The sequence below is a fragment of the Dermacentor andersoni genome, chromosome 4 (genome assembly GCF_023375885.2).
Source record: "Dermacentor andersoni chromosome 4, qqDerAnde1_hic_scaffold, whole genome shotgun sequence".
In the NCBI taxonomy this organism is placed as follows: Eukaryota; Metazoa; Arthropoda; class Arachnida; order Ixodida; family Ixodidae; genus Dermacentor; species Dermacentor andersoni.
Window position 1 is genome coordinate 70,736,980 of NC_092817.1, and position 17,037 is coordinate 70,754,016.

Here is a 17,037-nt window from a genome sequence, read left to right on the forward strand (position 1 = left end):
GGTTTGACTTGGCTTGGCTTTGTTTTGCCTAGCTTGTCTTGGCTTTGGCTTGGCTGAACATGGATTGTCTTTCTCTAACTGGCACCTTGCACCAGTGGGAGCACACAGAAGGTGCCCAAAGAAAATAATTTTTCTGCGTTTGTGCATGCTTGCAACTCTGTGCAAGTTTTGTATCAATCTGTGCCACCTTGAAGTGAGGTGCAGCTGTACTTTTGTACTGTCACACTTGAATGAAATGCAAATGGGGAGAAACAATGTAGAACACTACTCAGTGCCTAAATACTAGAAATCTCAGTGTATTCATGGCATAATAGGGGGCTAAATGTGCTAATGCTTAAAAACTAAGTAATCTCTGAATATTAATCGGCAATGTTGCAGACGTTGGCAAATGTGGAAAAAGAAATGTGCCTTCTTGTTTGTTTTCTCATGTTTGTTTTGTTCAGGCATGGTTGCACACACACTGCTTCACACTGTGGCACCAGCGGCTTCAGCTTGAAATTTATGCTTGTAGTTCCAGGTCTGCTATGCACTTTGATGGTACGCTCGACTGGTTGGCTTGGAGCAGCTGTTCAAATCAAGTCCGAATCTACAAAGAAAACAAAGTCACATCGTTCAGCACTAAATTGTTGTGGAAGATACTACATGTTGCCATTTGTGGAAACAGTGTCTAATATTCGCTGTGTCTATGCTTGGTGATTATTAAGGTGACAGGGTATTTTAATTTTCACTAGTTATGTTGTTCCTCGTACTCAAATCTGCTAATAGATTCCCATGTCTGCAGAAAATGCAGCTGTGTTGCAGGGAAACAGAGCCTAGCCATAATAATTTATTTAGTGGTAACTAAAACCAGACACAGTTATCGCCTCGCTGGATGGATGTGATGCAACATGACCTCAAATTTCTGGGTAAACATCTGCTGCACCAGCAAAGCAACAAAAGAAGGCAAGCTGCTGCGGCGCAAGTTGATTTGAAACTACCAGTGGAGAATACAAGCCTGCTCTGGTCTGGTCATTGGAATATGAGCTCATTCACCATAACTGTCGCACACTTTTTTCTTCTTTCACTCCAGGCTGTGCCCCCTTGTAAAGAAAACCATGATGACGACAAGCCAGAAACAGCGAAGCTCTTCTCGTTTCTTCAAATTCTCACAGCAGTGTTTGGATCCTTTGCACATGGCGGCAACGATGTTAGGTGACCATCTCGTTCGTCTCCTTGTTTCTCTCTTCATTCGTAGGGCAAGCCTAGCAACTTGTGTAAGCTCGTAAGTCGTGAAATCAAGTTTTTGCTTGCCCGATTGGTTGCTGTAGACTGATGTAACATGCTGATGTTGTTCAACTGTCGTAACGTTTCAATAGCTGCTCGGTATTAGTTTTTTTTTGGTTTGAAGGATAAGTGTTCATTAGAGAATAATGTCACTGCAAGAATTTTGCCTTAATTCAACTTGGCAGTTGTTGTTATGACATTGCTTCCCAGCTAAGGCTTATTAAAGGTCCACAACTTTGTTGTCAACGGAGATCATGAACAGTGGCACCTGGTATTTTATTGCTAAACAAAGCGACACCTCTGTCGAACACATAACCAAACTGATCGCATCATTCCCTGGGTGGTACCACTGCTTTATTAGTTATGAGACTTCTTTATTTTGTTTCATCTGGCTTCACTGCAGAGCTCTGTCAACGCATCTGCTCGTCTTAGAGAAAGCTTGTGATTACTCTCGCTAAAGCCGGTGGTCAGAACACCATATTCAGTGTGTTCCACTCAGCCATGAGTGAAAGCGTGGTGAAAAAGCAAATAAACTTTCTTACTAATAAGGACTTCCCAAGTCTTGGAATGAGACTTCCTCGGCCAGTGAGGGGATGATGCCACAGTACTTGCATGGAATTCAGGTACAAGTGGTTCCAGAACATACATGATTACAAAATAGACATAGAGGGAGGCATTTGCCTATCCCATGCCTGTCTATTCTAAGTGTACTTATTAATGAATTATCAAGCATTTAAGGGCTGGCACTCGCACTAATTCTGATCCACACCCAGTCCTTATCTGTAGCTGTAAGAAATGGTAGGCAGCTAGCTATCTAGGCGTGGAGCAGGGGAGATCTATAGAACAGCAGTTATGGCTGTTAGTAAGATTTATCTGTGCCATATCAGGTAATGGAAGTATAGTTATCACATCCTCTTTTGCGTTAGCTTTAGTACAGCACTTTCAAGTCATACTGTGCATATTATACTTCTGCCTCTATAAAGGAAGGGCAGCTTCTCTAATGATTTCGGTAGGTCGCTTAGAGTAAAGCAGTCATTAGTTTCTCGCATTGCGTGTTGCGTAATCTCTTTTTAGATTTTGCAACCAAGCTTTTTGTCACCATACAAAATCCACTGGAATGATGCTGTTCAAATTTGTATGATGTTGCTAAAAAAAATTTATTGGGTTTGGTTTCTTTTTATTTCCTCACATTTTAACATGGCTTCATGATAGCAGTTTAATGCAAGATGTTCAGTCTGCAAGATCATCTCTTTTAACTTTGATGCCCAAACACAGTTCCACATCAAAGAAAATTGGAACATGTTTTCACCTTTATTTCTGCCTATGGAAAGTGCATTAGTACAAGAACAATGAAATGCTAGTTGAGTTAGTTTGATTGGTATAGCAATTAATTAATTAATAATTGGTTTGCTGAACTATCCATAACAAAAAAACTTGCTCCAGCGTTTCAAGAATGCTACAGTAGGCACTTCCTTTGCTTAAATCAGAATTTCGAGGTATCAAGCTCGGCATAGCATATATGATTTATTTGGCTTTTCAGGGTTGATTGTGTAAGAAAGCTTCCTTTACTTCGGTTCTCAATGTGCAAGAATGATAAAAAAATGATAAATTAATTTTGCACCTTTTTGTGTAGGTTCTGTATATTATTCTCATTCTGTGTAATGACCACTGATGGGATGTATTCCTGCATAAATTCTATGCTCGTTTTACAGCTAAGTTTACAGCAGTGGCGTCTTCTACAACACAGACTTCTCTGATCTCATCTTCACTGCTCATATGTATTTCGCACTGCAGCAAGTGACTACTTGCATGATTTATAGACCTGAGAGCAATTAGCAATGATGATATTGTCTGGCTTATCAGTTGCAGGCAACGCTGATAACTTTGTTTTTTTTGTCTTCTGCTCAACAGCAATGCCATTGGGCCTCTGGTTGCACTCTGGATGATCTACTTCGATGGCAATGTGTACCAGAACTCTGAGACACCCATATACATCCTTCTGTATGGGGGAGTAGGAATCAGCCTTGGACTGTGGATCTGGGGTCGACGTGTTATACAAACTTTGGGTGAAGACCTCACCAAAGTGACACCTTCCAAGTAAGAAAGAATTGATCGAGCTTTTATAAAAACTTGCCATAGATGGACCTGCACAGTATAATCTTGATATAAACAGCACCAAGCCAGCAAATTATTATATGTCAGAGACAATTTCGGTTACAGCGAAGCAAATCAGTAGAACCTCAGTCATATGGGAAAAAACACAAGAAAGACGTTACTAACCAGCTTAATAGTTAGTGATGGGCTAGTTGGTGAGCCATGATATTGAAGCAACTGACTTAAAACTGACACGTACACATAAAAAAGGACATACACAGGCGCTGTACTGCAACTACTGCTTTATTGCTCAAAGACCTTCCTTTTGTAGTGTCCCTTGAGAAAGCGCGTATGCTCTGACGGGAGTGAGGTGTGGACAAGACCCAGTGTCAAATACACACATACAAAGATGACATCTTTGGAGATTTCCACTCTAGGAATAATCAGTCCAAAATAGCGGTGTGCTTTGTCAGAGAATGATACCGAGGGGCAACTGATACACCAGACTTTCCATTTGTCAATTGGTTCTAACCAGGAAAACGTACAAACCGAAGTGCTGAAAAATTTAACAGACTCACTCTAGTTGACATCTACCTAATCCTAAGCGTTGCACGAATCGGTGCGGCACGAGGAACAAGATGGGTTCTGGTATTTTCTTGTTGCGTAGGGTTTTAAGATAGCAACAGGAAACCAAAATGTAATCAAGCTGCTGGGCGATGCCGAATGCCACCAGAGCGAAATGTGACGTTCACATCACGCTGCCTTTTGCAGGGAATGGTGGAACGTTTGGGTTACTGCCTACTAGAAGTCTGCAGTATGCTACTAACACCACTATGCCCCATGTGCCATAAAACAGGCAGGTGAAGATGCTTATTGCAACAGGGGTAGTGGCGTGAATACGGCATGCGATGACTAAGGAGGAGATTTATTATTACGGGGATGAGAAACTTGACTGCACGCCGGCATTTTCAATTGAAACGGGCAAGCGAGTACGTATTACGGGGAAGGCAATGCAATGAGTGGCTACTGTTCTCAATTACATGCACCTCACGCCTTTTCTTGTTACATGTGATCTAGTGGCTGGAAAACGTATACGATTGCAGTCTGCAGCAGAGAATGACAGCGCATTTGGTTTATCACCTGTTAAAACCGTGCAGTATGCTTTCAACGGCAACACGCGCTGTAAAACAGATAGGTGAAGGTGCTTATAACAATAGGGTTGGTGGCGATAGGTGTGAATACGGCGTGTGACAAACTGGGAGGAAATTAGCTGGTACTGAAATAAGAAACAGTGCACACCTAGGTTTTCGCGCGAGACAGGCAGGTGGGCATTTTTGAGGGAGAGGGAGATCTTTGTTTATTTGTAATCAAATGCACACATTGAGGTACTTATTCAGAAGGGAGTCCCAGAGCACATGGCTGAAAGGGGGCCTCCTGTTAGAAATTAAGTAGAGATAAATACTAACAATGGCAACAAAACAGCATGAGGTAATTGGTTGCAATGATGAAAACGCAGCAAATATAGATTAGTAATATATATCATGACAATATAAACTGAATAATGCAGAAGTACTCAAAAATTAAAGAGAAAAAATAACGGCAACAATATAGCAATGCTGATTAGTTACACATTTAAAAGTGAAGAATAAATGAAACAAGCTCTTTATTAAACGATTCTAAAGATAACACTTACTTAGTGCTTAGTGGTATGGTATTCCAAAACTGAACAGCCACAAAAGTAGCACTATGTTGCCGTAGTTAGTATGTACAGTGCTCACGGAATGAAACGCGTCAATTTATGGCTAAGTAATGCGCATACTTTCATTTCCACCTGCTGGAGTTCGTGTCACATTGACGTAATTTTGGCGCGTACACTTACAACGGAGTCCTCGTCACCTACGGTGACCAAATTCCTTGCTGCATGACATGGTGCTCTCGGGTAATTTGTGCGTATGCAGGGTTCTACTAAATGCTCCGTGTCGCGTTTCCTTGCGTGAGCACTGTACATATGGCAGTAAAAATTTTTTCTTCGAGGCGAACCTAGCTGGATTAAAGTTGAATAAATGTGATTCTTTTTAACGCATCAACTGCCATGGTACAGTTTAGAGTTTTTAAAACAAGAATTGAGTTTATATTTAAAGAAATTGCACTTTCATAGTACACCATGCTTTTGAAGTAATGCAGATGAACTGGTGAATGCTGGGCTGAATGTTAGAATACGCATGGCTCGGCTTTGAAGTCATTGGAGTGGAAGTATATGACGTGTATAGGTATTTGTTCGTGACATTATACAGTATGGATGGCGTAGCACATCCTAAATAAAGTAGGCAAATTGAAGAATGGTCGTGCTTTAGTGAATATTCTTATACTGTGAGCTATCCTCTGATGTATATATGAAATGTGAGGGGAATACTTGAGATTGGCATCAAGAACAACTCCCTGAAATGTGCACGGAGGAATACTGAGGGGGTGGTAGCAGTGGCAATTGATACTAATGACAGTAATAGATGAAAGAGGGTTCCGACTCGAGTGGAAGACAATGAACCGTGTTTTATTAGTATGAATTATTGAACCATTAGCAAATGCTTGCGGTGAAGCTACCACGGTGGTTGGCTACTGTTCTCGATCGCGCACACCCCGTGCATTTTCTTGTTTTACATTAGATCTAGCGGCCAGAAAATGTATCATTTGATTGCACTTTGGCAATGTACTGAATGTTGGTGCCGAAATGTCGTGTTTTCCGGGAGCATATGAACCGGTAAAGAATAAGCATAACTCAGTTAGGTCATTTATTTATGTTCTCAATTGCGAACGTTGCCTCTGGGAAATAGTCCGTAACAGGATCACATCAGCGAGGCTCTACTGTACTTTTTTTTTTCTCGCAGCCCAAAACACATGTTCTGGTAGCAATAATGTCAAATACTCGGAGAGAGTAACTTGAAACAGCACATCCTGGACATGCATGCACGTTACAGCCAACAGCTTAGCTTGGCTGGCTCGCAGCTGGCAAGCCACTGTGTCAATTTCGTGGTGGCATGTTGGCCTGTCTGCACGTTGTTGTATATTGATGATGTAAAATGTGTTTGTGACTTAGTGTTGTTCACGTGCCATGTATTGGCACAGCGAGCCACCAACGGGCCACCAAAATCAAAAAGACACCTTTTGCCGATTTGTTGGAAGCATCACACTTGCATTTCTTTCTGGTAGACTGAATAACTTCTGTATTGCTGATCTCAATACATAAGCTTATAATGAATATTGGATATAGCTAAGGTAGTTTCATGTTAGATGTGACTTCATTATATAACAAGGTTCAACTGTAGTAGCTTTGCTTAGAAGCAACATTGCTCCCTAGGAAAATTCAATGAGATGCATACTGTATAGACCCGTATACCCGTAAGGGTCACATTTCTTTCCACAATTTTGACGAGGTGAGACTCTTACACGGGGCTGAACCATTTGGTCGAAATGGTGTGACTTGGGCAAACCACGGATCTCCAGATGTACCATTACGTCAGAGGTCAACGCGCAGCTCTCACCACCTAGTAGCAGTACGCGGAAGTGCGCAGCTCACGACAATTCGCTGATGTGTGCACGCAACATTGGAGCGCTGAATGCAATTGCCTCTCTTTTTGGACGTTCTTTTTTTCCAAATTTGGTGCAGCCAAGTCGGGGGTGCGGCCCTTACGCGAGTCCATACAGTACCTGCTGCTAGAATCATTCGGCTGCTAAGTACATAATATGAAGAATTGGATTGAAATCCTGTCGTTTTTCCAACTGCTTAGAGACTCAGTTTTCTGACCAAGTGAGTTCAGGGGCTGTATCCTCGACCTGCAGCATCTAGGAAACACATTAACCTTTGCATGATGCAACATCCTATACAACACTTGACGTAAAGTAATGGGTGCCCCGTCAGTGCAGTCAAAAACTACTTACTGTGAGCAGGCACTTGCAGCCTCGTGAGCTAACCTGCTTTATGTCATGTTTGCCACTTGGGGCGGCAAATCAGTTCTACAGAAGTCCACAAGTTGGAGGAAAGTTCATGAAAGGGAAAAATTGTAGCGTGAAGCTGTAGCATGAAGCTACAAACAAAACCCATGCAGGTTTCTCAGAAAGAAAGCTTCATAGTTTAAGAAAAACTTGTCCTGGTCTGGGGATTGAACCCAGGAACACTGCCTTTTCGAGGCGGTCGCTCTGCCATCTGATCTAACCAGGAGGCTAGCAGATCGTAGCACAAGGGTGAATTGACAACTCGAAGCACAGAGACATTGAATATGGCAAATCAGTTCTGTGCAGATTCGCAAGCTGGTGCAAGGTTCATGAAAGGCTTGTGTAGCTTTGTGCTGCAGTCGGGTGAATGGCAGTTTTTCCCTTTCGTTAACATTTGCCGTGATAAATGTTGTTTGAAGACCATAATGCACAAAAGAAAGCCAGTGTGTTGAGATTGTGTAGTAGCAGCTTTAAGGCTGAAAATGGCCATTCAAGTCTCCACTTTGTCACATACTCTGAAGAAAGATCCCGTACATTTACTAAACTAATTATTAGTGTGATTTTGTGAACCCTTGAAGAGAGCCATGAAGTTTTGCAGGCTGCAGTTTGGCAACACCTGACTGTCTTTTTTTCTTTCTTTCTCTCACCTTGTGTAGTGGCTTCACCATTGAGATTGGTGCAGCCTCAACAGTGCTGCTGGCCTCCAAGGTGGGCATTCCGATAAGCACCACACACTGCAAAGTGGGCTCCATCGTGTTTGTGGGCTGGGTAAGGTCGCGCAAGGGCGTTGACTGGGGTCTCTTCCGGAACATCATCATGGCCTGGCTGCTGACGCTGCCCGTCACTGGAGGCCTGACTGCAGCAATCACGAGCATCCTGTATGCCGCCTGCTCCCTGTGAACATGGCAGCATCGTTCATGGTGCCATGCCTAAGTCATGCTATGTCGCCCCCCAGTCAGACTCTCTGCTTTGCCGTATTCAGTGCGGTCACATCCACTACTTCAGCAATGTGGTCAGTGTTGCCACGGACCTTGCGACAAGCATGAGGCAGCACGCTTCTGGAGAACCATAAGCCATCTTCAGCCAAGTGTGACATCGTGCCGATAGTGCTTTGTGTGTGCAAAAATGGTGGCCCGCCCAGCACACTCAGGATACTTGAAAGTGCCAGAAGAGGCGGTACAATGGAACTTTCTTTCTTTTTCTTTTTCTGTTTGATCCGACCATGCCAGCTTGGAAGGAAGAACATACAGTGACAGCCTCGCTGTGATGACTTTGCTAGCTGATGTGAACAAATTTTTAAGCATGTTGGCAGATAAGTTGCACGTGGTTGGGTAGGAATAATTGAAGAAGCAGCGTTTGCTTCAGGCAATGTGTGTTAAAGTGCAGTGGAGCAACATCCCTCCACAGGTTGCTCTGGCATGGCAGGCATACCTACATTGCCGTGGGCATGATGAAGACTGCAGCAACGTGCCCCCTTATGTGGACCTTTTAATCAAACAGATGGAGAGAGTGTCACCTTGCGTGTTTATTTTGCGGAGGAATCGCTGCGGAACTTTTGCTATTTGTTCTCATTTTTGGACATGCTAGTCTTCGGTGGCGTGTCCTTGAGCTCGGAGACACAAATTCCAGGCAGTGTTATCTCTACTATTGTTGGCTCTTGTTAGTGAAAGCGCTCCCTGTTCATATTATTTAGTAAGCCAGGTCTCTCGCAATAATGTTTGCAACTAGTCTGCGCATTGTGTTTTCGGAGACATGGAATATAGCTATGCGAGCATAATAGTAATGTGTAGTCAGCTTTAATTTTACTATTACACAGAAACATTTCAGTGAAGTGGCAGTCCAAGGAGCTTATTTACATACACTGCTGCATTGTTGACTGCATTGTTTTGTGCAGTTGTACCTAATGTGGAATCTGTTGTTGAACCTTCTTTGTTCTCGGGATGTCATGTTGAGAATGTGGTTGTGATGGGAGACTTTACCCTCTAAGATGAAAGTAGGCTTAAAGGAAGTTAAAGGATGATGCTAACAGCATTGGCAAGATCTTTCCTTTACGTACTTGTGTCTAAGCTAGTATCTTTAGCTCTGTGAGCCAACATTATGTCTCCCGAAAGCCATGGAAGAAATGCGGTTGGTAAATATTGGGCATATTGTAGTTGCAAGCCCACAGTTTAAATGTACAATCAAAGACGCTTGCGGATACACTCAGTCAACCTATATGTATTTACCTCGTAGACATTTGTAACATATCCTAATAATAGTGCATGGAACATACTAGTGCCATGTTGTTTTCGTGTGCTAGCCTGTAATGTAATGTTCTTACATGTAATGCATACGCTCTTTTTCCACTAGTCTGTCGTGCCATATTAAATGTGAGCCGCTGCTGTCAGTACAAGTCATACCCTCACGTCGGCCTTGTTTGTTAGTTGAACATGGCCAGTAAACTGTCATTTCACAAGCATCAAAGTAATTCATAAGCATAATTATCAACTGTCTGTTGTATAGGTTTCAGTCACAAAGAGCATTTTCGTGTGTTATATTACCTAAAATAATTACTTGAACACAGCATACGAACTGAGTCATTTGCTAGGAAGGCACAGTTAAAGCATAATCGGCAATGAGATTTGAGTGCGTAGTCCCTTGCAAGAATTTTAATCAACAGTTTCTTTTACAATATATCCCAATTGTTTCCATGTATTGTGGAGCTGTGGAGAAATATGTTGTACCGTAGCTGTGCATGAAAAATGTGCTTGCACAAGGCTCAACAAAAACTTTCTGCTTTTCCTAACTGTGTAGTCGAGGTATTGCTGAACTTGCATGGTGTGCTTTCGAGCATGCGTACATTGAAGCACAGATGTTAAAACTTGCTGTCAAGTTGGAAGGAAGTTGTGATTACTTTAAGAATGTTTTACCGCTTTTAAGTGAGTAGTTTCTCTTGTCTGGGGAAGTTGTTCTTCAGGTTGATCACAAGTTTGCCATGCACTCAATTTACTTGGTTTGTTTGCCTCCTGTGCTTTTGACCAAGGGAAATTTTAAAGATGGTCATGCCACATTTTCTTGAATCTTTCCAGCTAGGAGGATCTGTTATGTTGCTGCTGTCATATGGATGGGGCAGCTGTGTTGTAATTTATGTCTCACTCACTGTGATCATGGTAATTAGTGCATCATTCCATTAAATAGCCATGTTTGTTTATTGATTGCTCTTAAGAATAGTTCCTTCACGAGATCTCCATAAGGTTGTGCTATGAAACCAGGTACGTAGCTTTGTTGAATTTTTGCAGAACAGTGCCCATGATTGAAAAAGTGACAAGAGCACTTTGTGGAGACGTGTGAAGGACCAAACGGAAAACTAACTGGTTGGCAAACAAACCTGACGATTTTAATGAAGTGATGCATTAATGATAGTGGTAAATACAGAGTTATACACAGGGGAGTTGTGTGTGCGTGCCTTAGAGACTGAGTGACCAAGCAACAAGTGGCAAATTTAAATGCTTTGATGGACAGTGAGAGACAGATGTGATGGCAGTCATTTTACCTAATCATGCTGATTTTAAGCTGCAAGTTGTATCTGTTTAGATTAAGTGCGATTTTAAATCTGTCTGTAACTTCTAAATTTGCAGAAATAATAGCTTCAATAATTTTTCCAGAAAAGTAGAAACTGCATCTTGAAGTTGTATGTGAAGTTTCATTGATTTTTTTTTTTTTTTTTTGTCCTGTTTATGTAATTCATGAAAGTAGCACTCAACAAACCCTGTGTTCACTTGCAATCTTTATGAAACTTTCAGTATCAGCTGCTGTAGTTGTTGTAACAGGTATAAATTATAGGATTCAGATATAGTGTAAGGGAATGCAATGTTGTAAATTTGGCTACAGACGTAGTAATTCATGCGCCAGCAGTCAATGAAATTTGTTTTTTTTTATTTGCCCTGGATTCGCAGAGAGCAGTGCTCGAGGAAACCATTCCTGCATCAAAATTTTAGGTAGGTTGTAAGGGCGGAAGCTGTAAAGCTTATTTTATCAAATAAAATATCTTTCTTTCAGTGAAAAAGAGTGGCAAAATATGTTAATATAGTGGTTGGAAAAAGCCTCTTAGTGCTAATATGCATGTTTCTGAGCCATAGCTTCGCACATAAATTGTAGTGTTTCATTACACACCAGATGTACGACGCTGTATATTGGAAACCACTCTGTTGAGACCAACATCGACTTGACATTTTTGAGGCCGAAGAGCACTTTTTCAGGAAGAAAAGTTGATAGTGATAATGTGTAGAGTTTAAAAACCCGCAGACACACATTGTTCAGCCTGCTTTTGGAGCCTACTACCCGAACTTTTGACGCACGCTGGTTGTGTGGTCTTAATAATCCGTTTTCATAAGCATAGTGTAGCTGGCCTACTGTATACTCTACCTCAGTGCAACGGCTTAGTCTTGCAGATTGAAACAGGTTTTAAGAAATAGGAGCAGACTTTTACTTTCACCAGTCTAGCAACTCTACATTTTTTTTCAGTAGTTGCCTACGTCTTGTGCGGTTGCAAACATTATTGGGCATGCTGCTGTACATTGTTTTAGTGATATTCTAATCAAAAACTGTTATCATGCTATGACCGAAAGATATTGTGCCAAGTGGGCCCTCAAATACTTGGGAGCTATTTCCTCCAAAATGGGCTACTACTGCAGTCCGAGGTAATACATAACTATAAAATGGCACAAAGACTTTCTTTGTTTTTATGTTAGTTTGTAAATGATGTTACTTTTCTTCAAGGCGAAACACTACATTGGGGCATTCTGTTTTAAATGCCTAGATAGTATGTTCACTGTATGAATTTCTTGGTCAGAAAGACATGTCCTCTTGTGTGCTTGAACTTTGTTAATGGCTCACACTTGGCATGGGTCGATCGCACAGCTTTGAGAGCTAGTTGATGGATACATATTTTTGCACTGCATCCCACTTTCCTTGACTGTACCCATTTCCTTTTCCCACTGCCATTTTTAGCTAGACATTAAATCTTGGTAGCGTGGGACCTGAAAGCATTGCATTGCAGTCTCTGCCTTGGAATCGATTGGTTCAATGCCGAAGCAGAAGTGGTAACCGTAGGTGCAGAGGCTAGACAGAAGTGCTAAATCCAATATGTGCTCCAAGCTAGCTATGTTTCAAGTTGAGCTGTAATTGATTTGCTCACTTCCTTTAACACTTGTTTTATGTTATCAACAAAGCTCCTTTTTCTTCAGAGTGGTTTACTGAATTGTGTTGCCACATTGGTATCAGTACACAGTTTGATTGTATTGTATGCTTGCAAACAAGACAGTCATGGTTGCTGTACTAAAAATCTAAATATTTCAATTTTTTTAATGTTATTGTTTTAGAGCTGCTTAGGTGCAATCTGACTGATTGGTTGGTGCAAGCTTATTGGTGCTGCTTGAAATTTGCTGGGTATAACTTACACAATAAGTAGAAATTCACATGCTATAAAACTGATTTTTATATATCTCTTGCCACATATTTTTGCACATGTGCCAAAGTTGTGTGACAACGTTTTGTAAAGGCATCTGCTTGCTTTTTGAGTGTTAGTCATTGAGAAGTGTGCCTGCTGTAAACAGTGCTCTTTCTGCATATTTGTTGGTATGATTTGCGTTTGCTCTGCAATATCTTTTCTGCTTTGTCCGTGAAGTAACATATGTTATTTCATCATTTTGTTACTTTTTTTTGTCTTGTTTTTTTGTGATATATTATACCCTTCTTTGGGCATTGTGCCATATCTACAAGAGACAAGAGGCATTGATATGATCCAAGGTAGACTTGGTGCATTTTCCATAAAATTTGGCAAGAAAGAGTGAAGGAATAGTTGGTTGAAAATATTCCCAGCGAGTCTGGCTTTCGGAGCCAGCTGTACAAATAAACGAATTTTGGAGCAGTTCGAAAAGTAATTTTGTTGTTTCCTTTGTGCTGGTGCTTGGAGCCATGATGCTCTGAAATATTGGCTGGTTTATCATCTTATTTGACCTGCTGCCATTTAAGTGCGAAGTGCTGTGCATGCACTTGGCCTTGGAAGGACGATTTTCATAGGATGCGGTAGCTGATGAAAGATTATAGACATTTGTCTCCCGCCGTGGTGGTTCAGTGGCGATAACTTCCGTGCACGGTAAAGAACCCCGAAATTCCCAGTGGTCAAAATTTATCTGAAGCAATGTGTTGCTTTGGCATGTTAAACTTTACCAATCAACATGTACCGCCAGCGGTTTCTGGACACCTAAATGGAACCCTGGCAACTGAAGCCACTCATTTCTTCTTTTTTGAAAGTTGACACTCCAATCATCCGTCTAAGATCGGCATGCTACTTTGTTAGAGAAAGGAGCTGATAGTGGTCTTAAGTGTATAGATGTTTAGCGTCAGCAATATCGCAGCTGCCATCTTGCGCGGCGAAGGCTCCTCGCTTGTTTCCAGCCAGGTATAGCTTACCAGTATCACATTAGAACTGTTCGTTGATAACTGCACGGAGTGGGATAAAGAAAGCACGTATATAAAAGAAGTTTGAGCGCAAACTTCATGGTGATTTCATATTGAAGCTGAGCGTCGCAATACATACACACAGTTGAAGATTATATTGAATGCGCTTTGATTTGGACATTGCAGATACACAATCGCGGCGCATTGACCACGGGATGGGAACCGTGACTGCGAAGTATTTCATATGCTCGCCTCGAAAGCAGCTGTTCAAGCAGGAGCCCGCTCGCACTTCTCGGAAAAGCCACTGGGGCAGCACTTGAGTGACGTCTTGCGCAATGGCGTTTTGCACTGGGCACTTCATTGCGCTCCCTTTCCCCAGTGCGCGCAGAATCACCTGGGCAAATCCACGTGCTGCGCACCAAGGAAACGAGGGCGTGGTTGTGGGGGAGGGGACCCTCAGTAGCATAGGCATATGTGGGGCAGCGCTTTTCATCAGGGGGAACAAACAATCTGGCAGATTATTTGTTCAAGAGTCATCCCTAGGTTTACAACTCCCATCGTATAAGCAAAATTACCGACTGGGCAAAGTGAGGGGCGTAATAGCTAAGCCGCCTAAACAGCGATATGGAATTGTCGCTCACACAGAATTTAACTCAACTGTGGCCTCTCAAGATGTGGTCGCGTAACTATAATGTGACCATATGTAGGTGTCAAAAATTAAGGAAGAGCAATAATACGTAGATGGACAATGAGCAATGAATACCAAAGCAACGAAAACCGAAGGATTAAAAGATATCTGACAATATATGATGATGAACGGTGGTGGCGTAATAATTTGCCATACAGCAGTGTCTTGTCCTAGACCATCACTTCTCTAGCAATGCTACTTTGCGAGTATTCCAGACTGTTAAATTCCGCCATGTTTGCTTTCCAAACCCTGTGAGCCAACTATGGTTAGGAAGGCAACGATATTGTGTGCCGGAATTTGAAAGAGTACATAACATATTTCCTTCCTCCGTGCCATAACGGCGCTCCCAATCCTTCCTTTTAGGCCTCAGAGGGATCCGTGGTATCCTTGCGCATACATGGTGACCCATGTTGCGAGATGCTTCATGAGTGCGGTATCCACGCCACAATCTGATCCAAACAAGTTCTGCAAAGCGGAGGACAAAACACTTGTTAGCCCCCGTGGATATAAGGTCCTAATTCAGACTTCTCCGGTGGCCAAGCACATTAATTCTTTGTTGACGGAATCACAAGCAACCGTGACGCACTTTAGCGATGTTGTCTGGGCTTGAGCAACATAGTAAGTGGAAAAACGTACAAGTGAGGTTGTACTGTAGCCCGTTTACCGCACCGGACCAAGGATGACACCGTAGATCGATCACCCTGTACACGTGTTACCATGCGTATAAACAATATCACAGATACCACCGAGTGTGAAGGAGTAGTACATCCACGTTATAACGCTAGTAGCCTGTACGTATAAGCAGAAAAGTGTCCACTCATGTGGAAATAGCTGGTACCTCACTTACTGTGGCAGTGATACTCCTGGATCTCCGAAACTTTGTTTGAAGCTAGGTTTGAAGCACTCGGTGTATTAGCTCCGCGGCAAAATTACGAGACAAAATCGTAACTTCCTGACCACCGATGTCATAATTCGAATGTGCACGCGTGGTGTGTATGTAATCTGGTAAGCCGTGCAGTCGCATGGCCTGCATACATTTTGCATAGGGCGCACAACTCATTGAAGTTCTACATATTTTTTTTATTATTGCATCAACTAGTATACTTGTTTCATTGTTTAAAAGAAAGTAATGCAAGAGGAGCAGCTAATGTCCTATTTGTTCTCATTGCCAAAAGAAAAGGGAACTTTTAATAGAACATTGATATCTTAAGAAGCGCAACATTGTATAGGCACCCTCGTTTGGATGAGGCACGACAATGTAGGTGCACGTGTGAACTAGTTAGCATGGTCGGTTATATTTTGCATAGTGTAGGGTTTTGCCGTTTCTGCTGCCTCTTCCATCTCAAACTGCACATGCGCAATCGGCGGCACTGATAATCATATATATACATATATAAAACGCTACGTTTAAATGCTTTTCTTTTGACCAGGCCAGTCGCAGTCAGCTGTAGGGAACCAATATAATTTGTCCACAATTCAACACTATGCCACTGTGCAGACGCTATCTGTAATGCTGCAGGCGCCAGCATTCTTCCGCACTGTCTTGTGAAACACTGGCATGCTGTACGTCATGCCAGATCCCACATCCAATGTTGATTAACGACTCCATTCATGAAAGAATACGTGAGCCATCGCCTAAGGCATAGAGCCTTGTTTCACTATTCTCGAAGCTTCTGCTAGTTTGACTCACTGCGTCAGATGTTATGAGGTTACAGCGATAAGTAGAGTGGCAGTTTGTCCTGCACACTGTCTGCTCGTTGCGTAACCGAGATGCAGTAAATCGTGTTGTGGTTACACTGCCTACTAAGTTTGCAACAGGGCATGCAGCGGCACGGCTCTGCATGGGATGTGTACTGTGAATCACGCAGAAAATAAATAACAAATAAATAAATTAATAAATCACTAGGAATATGCTTTCGTTTTGAACGAGGGCTACAAATACACATTCCTGTAACAGAAGGCGTAGTGGAAGAAAGGACACAATCACGTGGGATGGTATGAAGTACAAGCGCTAAACTTGCACTGTTTATATTGACCAAGAAGTGCCGCCATATAATTAGGAAATATATGACACATACATGCGTATTCACAGCCGAAATTCGGGTCGTGCTATCGACGTTACTCGCTATCCACTGATCTATTCAACTGGGAAGCAACATCAGCTAACTTTTTCGCAAGAGTGTCTCTCTCCCTCTCTCTCTCTCTCTCTCTCTCTCTCTATTTTTTTTTTTTTTCTTTAGGGCGAGTGGTACTTCCGTCGCCTTAACAAAAAGTAGCCACTCGCTGGACAGAATCTTAACGAACAAAGTAAATTTCAGGGTAGTTAGATCCAGTAACTGGTGTCTCCTACAGAGACTCACGCTGGCAGCACCTTCACGTACGTTCTTTCAATCGGTACCTTGTCTGCCAAGACGCAACTGCTCAGACATAGCTGTGCGCGGTCGAAAACGGCTACTAAAATTCATACCGAAACTTTAGCAGGGGTAATATAACAATTAATTCCAAAGAAAGTCCAGAAAATGCAAGGTGTTGTCGTCCGGTAGCTCCTTTGTGAGTGTCCT

General features: G+C 42.2%; 1 protein-coding gene and 1 long non-coding RNA gene across 5 annotated transcripts in view; one reads left to right on the forward strand and one right to left on the reverse strand.

The window, feature by feature from the left end:
* NaPi-III (Na[+]-dependent inorganic phosphate cotransporter type III) overlaps positions 1 to 13,268 on the forward strand; it is an 85,685-nt gene extending 72,417 nt beyond the window's left edge. For all 3 annotated transcript variants that reach the window (XM_055073900.2, XM_050183175.3, XM_050183178.3), the window contains 3 exons: positions 1,070 to 1,191; positions 3,175 to 3,360; positions 8,004 to 13,268. In XM_055073900.2, coding sequence (XP_054929875.2) covers positions 1,070 to 1,191; positions 3,175 to 3,360; positions 8,004 to 8,247 — 552 coding nt within the window. In that variant the 3' untranslated portion in view covers positions 8,248 to 13,268. The remainder of the gene's footprint in view (positions 1 to 1,069; positions 1,192 to 3,174; positions 3,361 to 8,003) is intronic.
* LOC129386224 (uncharacterized) lies at positions 3 to 16,016 on the reverse strand. 2 transcript variants are annotated; one of them, XR_008613676.2, is made up of 3 exons: positions 15,882 to 16,016; positions 4,657 to 4,791; positions 3 to 586 (listed from the first exon to the last, which is right to left on the reverse strand). It is a non-coding gene; the product is annotated as an uncharacterized lncRNA (long non-coding RNA). The 2 variants fall into 2 exon arrangements; XR_008613675.2 differs by lacking the exon at positions 15,882 to 16,016 and adding an exon at positions 7,995 to 8,085.
* Positions 16,017 to 17,037: the final 1,021 nt, after the last annotated feature.